Here is a 7,225-nt window from a genome sequence, read left to right on the forward strand (position 1 = left end):
ATATATAAATTACTAAATAAAATGCCTGCAAATGGAGAACACATGTCATGTAAAACAAACCTGAAAATATCCAAGGCTTTGAAGCTGTGGTAGTGAATTTAAACCAGCTACACTGTTCTTTAAAATACACAAGGGATGATGTATGTGTTGTGTGTGTGCTCAATGTGTTATCGCTTAAAAGAAACAGCAGCTGGAACAGCACCACACATCGTACCGACAGGCCAAAGGTTGTGGGGGCGTGCTGATTTAGGAGGAGAAACAGATTGTGAGGCAGAGCTGGGTGTGACAGCGCAACGATAACCTGGTGGTCTGTTTGAATCAACACCAGCGTGCGGGCATTTGTATGCGTGTGGAAAAGGACATGCAGATAATTTCACGAGTTCAAGATTTCTGCTAAGCAATAACCTTTAGTCCAGAAGAAAAAAACAAATGTATGTTAGCTGCAGCTACACATTAGGGACATGAAGTTATTGTCTGCAAGTTGACAAAAAACAAACAACAATAACAAGCAATTAAACTAAACCAGAACGGAAAAAAAAAATCTAAGCCAAATTTAAGGTGAGTAAGAGTTTTGGAATTGGCTTGCATATGGCCTTTTTCAGTGGTATAAAAACAAACTACTCCACAGAGGTGCCTTTTATAGTGGAGTCTACTGATTTATGAAAACATCGTTAGATTTACGATGGCTTCAAAGCTTTTGTAATGTTAAACTAATTTATTTTCATGTGAAAAAAGAAAACTGACCTGCTTCTCCTCTGTACTGGCTGTGTATTCTTGCTCCTCCTTCCTGGAAGCTTCATCAGTGGACTGTTCCATTGCCTTTTCTTTATTAGCATGAGGGAGGCTGAAACACCAGCAGAAAGAGACAGACTGTGCAAACCGATACAAAGATGGGAACAAAGTAAACAACGCAATTCAGCTTTAATGTCATGGAAATAGAAAGCTGGTAAAAATGTCTATTATATCTAAGGTAATTAAAAAAAAATGCATTTCTGATGTATGTTAATAGTGTTCAAAGCAGTACTTTAAACATTCAGATTTGGAGTATCGTAAGATTATAACCGATTAATATTTTATGTTTTCTGTTTGAATGACCCGAGTTTGGAGAAAGGAGTTTATTTCTGATGGATTGATGAGTTAACAGCCACTTTGAGCGAGGTCAAAGTGGATTGTTGTTTAAAGCATGTTGGTCTTGGCCACACTAGCGGTTAGTTCATAAATCAATCAGAATTAAACTTTATTTCTGCACACTGTGGTCAATCAAAAGGGCTATCTGCAACAAATATAAGAATTGTTTACACCCTTTACACAGAATGCCACTTGAAAAGAGCTTTAATGTGTGATTGATAGAAAATAAATTATAAAAATTATTGTGCTCTTAATGATTCTTTGGGTATAAGAAGTTAAACTGGACATCCTGCGAATACTGAAATCCACATTCTCATGGGTCACATGTGAATCTCGTGTTTAGCAGGTTGCTTAGAAGTATTTCCACATATCGCAAGAGTGTACGGTTCTAAACGGTTTCAGTATGTTCATAAAATTTGTGAATTTTTGTAAAATACTCCCCTTGTAGACGAAAAAAAAAAAAAAAAAAAAGTCAAAATCTGTTTACATTCATGTCATTCTGGAATTTGTTGACTCAGGATCTGCCACTTATCTGATCAAGACACAGGTCGGTCGTGTGAATCTACATCACACAGATACGGGAAACAACTCCACAGATGATAGTCTCGTTTTTTTTTAAAACAGCCTTTCTTTTATATCCATAGGACACAACATCTGCTTATGGTAAATGGACTGCATTCATAGCCAGCCATCTATTGACCACTCAATGTGCATTAGACTAGGAGCCACCATAACAACAACAATCCAAAGCTATTAGGCTTTTAGCATCTATCTGACTGGAGGGTACTTGAATTTCAAACAAAAGTACTCATGTTTTTGACCCTTAAAAAGTAGTACTGCTCAGAGAGATTCACTTTTGCTTTCATTGTGCTTCTTGTATTGCAGTTAGGTTACAGTCATTTACTCATATTCCTTTCAATGCACCAAAGGCTGGTGACAAAATATGGCAACATGGACTCATTTAGAGAAAAACTAGTATTTGGTTCCATGTTTGACATTAATGCACAATCTTACGAATTATTGCTACAACATTTGAAACACAAGCTGAAGCTCCACTGTAGCTACTACTTTTCAGTCTGCTATTAAAAGACTCCTGTTTGTACGTGTGTTGGTGTGCATATCTAACAACCGTGATAAAAAGGCAAGTTCTGCAGGTCTATCTCGGTTGTGCATCTCAGCAGCGGTTTATGACTGTCTTTCAACTTGTCTGTAATTATCTCTGTTCCATTCAGACTGCTCAGTTGGCTGGGTGTGGATATCAACTACGGTACTTTCAAGGTGGATCCGTCTGTTCCCGGTGTTTTCTCACATATAAGTGGCACAAAAGGAACATACTGTATAGTAGAACATAAATAAAACTGTTCATCCATGCTGGCATCCACTTCAAATTGCTCACCAGGTAGAAGATGATTCCTCTTTGTTACGGATGATCAGCTGATGCTTTAGTTTGTCATCACACCGCCGCCTGCTGCTTCCATCCTCCGTCCCTTTGTGGTCCTACATGTAAAGAGGGAGAGGTTAGACTCTAAATTAGACCTGAACTTGAAAGAAGTCCTGCCGAGGTGCTGCACAAGCAGTGAGGATTATCTTGATAAGGGAAGTGAATAAATAAAGCTCCACCCCTGCTTTTAGGAATAGCACTTAACCCTTGCAATGGTCCAGCTGAGCTGCTTAGAGGCAAGCGATCCGGTGTGGGTCTATATAGAAAACGACATGCAAATGTCTGGACACCTGTAATCACAGACTGTAACTGAGACAGGCTGACAGAGAAAAAGACTACTTATTTCTTAAAAAAAAAAAAAAAAAAAAAGATCAATTGAAAGAGTAAAAAAAAAAGAAGTATTTAAGCATGGTTTTAACTCCTTGTTTTGTGTAAAAATGTCATGCTTGGGTTCATTTCAGATTTATAATTACACAATAAATCTCGGCAAAATTACAAAAAATAGGAGGTGATTCATTGATATTCTGTAACTCACATGTATGAACACCCAGCTGAGCATATGCTGGAAATCAAACAAGGAATTAACGCTCAACTTCTTATTCATTGCAAACACAGTAAAGAAATGAGTTTCACTCTAAGCTGTTGGCTTTTTAATCTTGTCCATAATAAATATTAAGGACTTATTATACTGAGTGCTGGTTTCTGGTATGCAAATATTACAGCTTTTAAATGCCTTTTGTACCCAGTGAACTCAATCAGTGACTGTTTGCACAATTTTCGTCTTGCAGAATGGGTTTTTGTTCTGTGATCTTTATGTGTTGTCTTGAGCAACCTGTTTCTCTGAGGTCTGTCCACAGATTTGAAAGATGTTTAAGTCAGGGAACCATGCAAGGCCTCTGGTTTGCACTTCTTGGAATCAATGTGGAATCTGAAGCATGTTTGAGGCGTGGTTAGACTCACTGTTGTCGACTTGATTAATCGTTTTCTCCACCAATGTTCTCTCTGTCATTTGATGCAACACAAGCCTAAAGTATAACAGATTCCTTTATGAATGGTAGGAGAAATGTTTCAATGAAATTCTGCACATTTTTTCCTGCATAACCTTCGAACAACGTGGACAAATATCTTGAGTCGGAGTCAGAGTTTCTTTATTGTCGTTCGCACCACGTAGTACATATGGTGTAACGAAATTATGTACACAGGGTCCCAGCTACAACCAACAATAAAAATGTAAAAGAAAAACAATGATAACATACAAGATATGAACTAAGAAAATCAACTAAAAATGCACCAAGCACTAATAGCATAAAAACATTACGTCGAACAGCAGAAAGAACATTAGCATGTGAGCAGATGAGCATGCATGAACACATCAACATTAAACAGATCAGCAGCAACATGATGTGATTTTTTTCCCACAGTGATTATTCTGGTTAGAGATTCATGAGTCTAACAGCTTCAGGGTAGAAGCTGTTCCTCAGTCTAGTGGTTCTAAATCAATGCTCCTTAACCTCCTTCCTGAGGGGAATGGGGCAAAAAGTGTGGGTGCTGGGTGAGTGGGGTCCTTCATGATGCAGGTGGCTCTCTTCCTGCATCTGGAGGTGTAAATGTCTGTGATGGTGGGGAGACTGACTCTAACAGACTTCTGTGCAGCCTTCACTACTCTCTGCAAAGCTTTTCATTCTGCAGCTGTGCAGCCTTCATGCCACACGTTGATGCTGGAGTACAGGATGCTCTCCACTGCACACCTGTAGAGGGAGGTGAGGACCGAGCTTCCCAGTCCAGCTCGTCTTAGCCGTCTGAGGAAGTAGAGTTTCTGATGAGCTTTCTTGATCAGGCTGGTGGTGTTGTTGCTCCAGCTGAGGTTGTCATTCATGTGTACACCCAAGTACTTGTAGCCGGAGACCACTTCTACCGCAGATCTTATGTTCAGGTGGGTGTAGGTGAGTTTGTTCCTTCTGAAGTCCACAATCATCTCCTTTGTCTTCTTCACATTGATGTGAAGGTTATTCTCTTTGCACCAGCTCTCCAGGTGTTCCACCTCTTGCCTGTAGCTGGACTCATTATTGTTGGTGATGCATCCCACCACCACTGTATCAACTGCAAACTTTACAATGTGACAGCCTGGATGGGTAGCTGCACAATCATATGTGAGCAGAGTAAACAGGAGAGGGCTCAACACACATCCCTGAGGAGAGCCAGTGCTGAGGGTTATGGTGGAGGAGGAGAAGTTGTGGATCCTCACCAACTGTGGTGTGTTTGTTAAGAAGTCTAGTACCCAGTTGCAAATGGAGGGGCTTAGTCCTAGTGTGGATAGTTTGTCCATCAGGGTTTGGGGGATCATGGTGTTGAAGGCAGATGTGAAGTCCACAAAGAGCATACGAACGCAATAGTCTATCTGCTCCAGGTGGTTGAGCGCAGTGTGGACCACAGAGATGGCATCCTCTGTTGATCGGTTCTCACGGTATGCATACTAATGAGGGTCCTCGTTGATGTTGATTGTTGTTTTGATGTGGGTCATGACCTGTTTTTCAAAGCATTTAGCAACTATCGGGGTGAGGGCCACTGGCCGATAGTCATTCAGACCAGTCACTGTAGAGATGTACTTAATCTGTAAATCTGTACTTAAGCTGTACTTAAATGTACTTAATTAAATAAAATAACAGTGTAAAATCCTTGAGGTGATACAGATTTTTTAATGTTCTGATGAAATTCAACTGTAAAGACAAAAAGTTTTCTTCAAAATAATTTCTCATACAGTTTATAGTTTGTGACATCTCTGTAGAGTTCAGAGTTAAATGTTCTAGATGTGTCAGGATTCATTTTCCAAAATATCGTGGCTAATAATTAGGGATGGGGCCGATCCGATCATGCTAAAACAGTTGCTAAGGTTTTCCAGCTCTTACAGTCTGCATTTGATATCATCCAGATTTGTTCCATTTCAAACTGGTGCTAAATGCTGATAAAACCAAAGCTTTACAAAACAGAAAGTTGGTACCAGCAGCCTTTCCTTCCATCTTACCTACAAATGGTGTTCCTGTTGAGTTTGTGGATCATTATAGATACTTGGGAATCTTGGTTGATTCACATCTCTCTTTTAAGCCACTTGCAAAAAGATCTGAAGCTGTTCACTTTGATCTCTCTAAGGGATTTTAAACAATTGTTAAAGTTCAATGCAAAAATCAATACAGACATGTTCCTGTTTATAGTATTTTACCTTGTTTCATAATGTAAAACAAAATGGAATCGAGCTACATCACTAATTTTATTACATTTTTATTTTGTTTTATATCATTACTTTTATTTACTTTTGTTTTATATGAATTTTATGGCTGTTTATTGATGTGTACCTTTTCTGTTTGTCTAAAACAGGTCTCTCTTGAAAAAGAGTCCTTATGAGTCAGAGTCAGAGTCAGAGTTTCTTTATTGTCATTCGCACCTCATGTGGTACATGTGGTGGAGCGAAATTATGTACACAGGGTCCCAGTTACATCCAACAATAAAATGTATAAGAAAAACAGTAATAACATCTAAGATATGAACTAAGAAAAACATCAACTAAATATGCACTAAGCACTATAACACAAAACATCGAACATCAGCACAAACATGAACATGAGTCTGTGAGCAGATGTGCACGCATGAACACATCAACATTGAAACAGATCAGCAGCAACATGAAACAGATCAGCAGCAACATGATATGGTTTTTCACAGTGATTATTCTAGTTAGAGATTCATGAGTCTAACAGCCTCAGGGTAGAAGCTGTTCCTCAGTCTAGTGGTTCTACACTTAATGCTCCTTAACCTCCTTCCTGAGGGGAGTGGGGCAAAAAGTGTGTGTGCTGGGTGAGTGGGGTCCTTCGTGATGCAGGTGGCCCTCTTCCTGCATCTGGAGGTGTAGATGTCTGTGATGGTGGGGAGGCTGATTCCAACAGATTTCTGTGCAGCCTTCACTACTCTCTGCAAAGCTTTTCTTTATGCAGCTGTGCAGCCTCCATGCCACACATTGATGCTCGAGCACAGGATGCTCTCCACTGCACACCTGTAGAAGGAGGTGAGGACTGAGCTTCCCAGACCAGCTCGCCTCAGCCGTCTGAGGAAGTAGAGTCTCTGATGAGCTTTCTTGATCAGGCTGGTGGTGTTGTTGCTCCAGCTGAGGTTGTCATTCATGTGTACACCCAAGTACTTGTAGCTGGAGACCACTTCCACTGCAGATCCTCTTCTGTTCAGGGGGGTGTAGGTGTTTTTGTTCCTTCTGAAGTCCACAATCATCTCCTTTGTCTTCTTCACATTGATGTGAAGGTTATTCTCTCTGCACCAGCTCTCCAGGTGTTCCACCTCTTGCCTGTAGCTGGACTCATCATTGTTTGTGATGCATCCCACCACCGCTGTATCATCTGCAAACTTTACAATGTGACAGCCTGGATGGGTAGCTGCACAATCATATGTGAGCAGAGTAAACAGGAGGGGGCTCAACACACATCCCTGAGGAGAGCCAGTGCTGAGGGTTATGGTGGAGGAGGAGAGGTTGTGGATCCTCACTAACTGTGGTCTGTTTGTTAAAAAGTCTAGTACCCAGTTGCAGATGGAGGGGCTTAGTCCTAGTGTGGATAGTTTGTCCATCAGGGTTTGGGGGATCATGGTGTTGAAGGC

General features: G+C 40.4%; 1 protein-coding gene across 1 annotated transcript in view; it reads right to left on the bottom strand.

Moving 5' to 3' along the window:
* svild (supervillin d) overlaps positions 1–2,625 on the bottom strand; it is a gene marked incomplete at its 5' end in the record, with an annotated part of 78,558 nt that extends 75,933 nt beyond the window's left edge. The window contains 2 exon segments of the mRNA XM_037691433.1: positions 745–844; positions 2,525–2,625. Coding sequence (XP_037547361.1) covers positions 745–844; positions 2,525–2,625 — 201 coding nt within the window.
* Between the last annotated feature and the right edge of the window lie 4,600 nt (positions 2,626–7,225).

This window comes from Nematolebias whitei, chromosome 17 (genome assembly GCF_014905685.2).
Source record: "Nematolebias whitei isolate Nwh7 chromosome 17, NemWhi1, whole genome shotgun sequence".
In the NCBI taxonomy this organism is placed as follows: domain Eukaryota; kingdom Metazoa; phylum Chordata; class Actinopteri; order Cyprinodontiformes; family Rivulidae; genus Nematolebias; species Nematolebias whitei.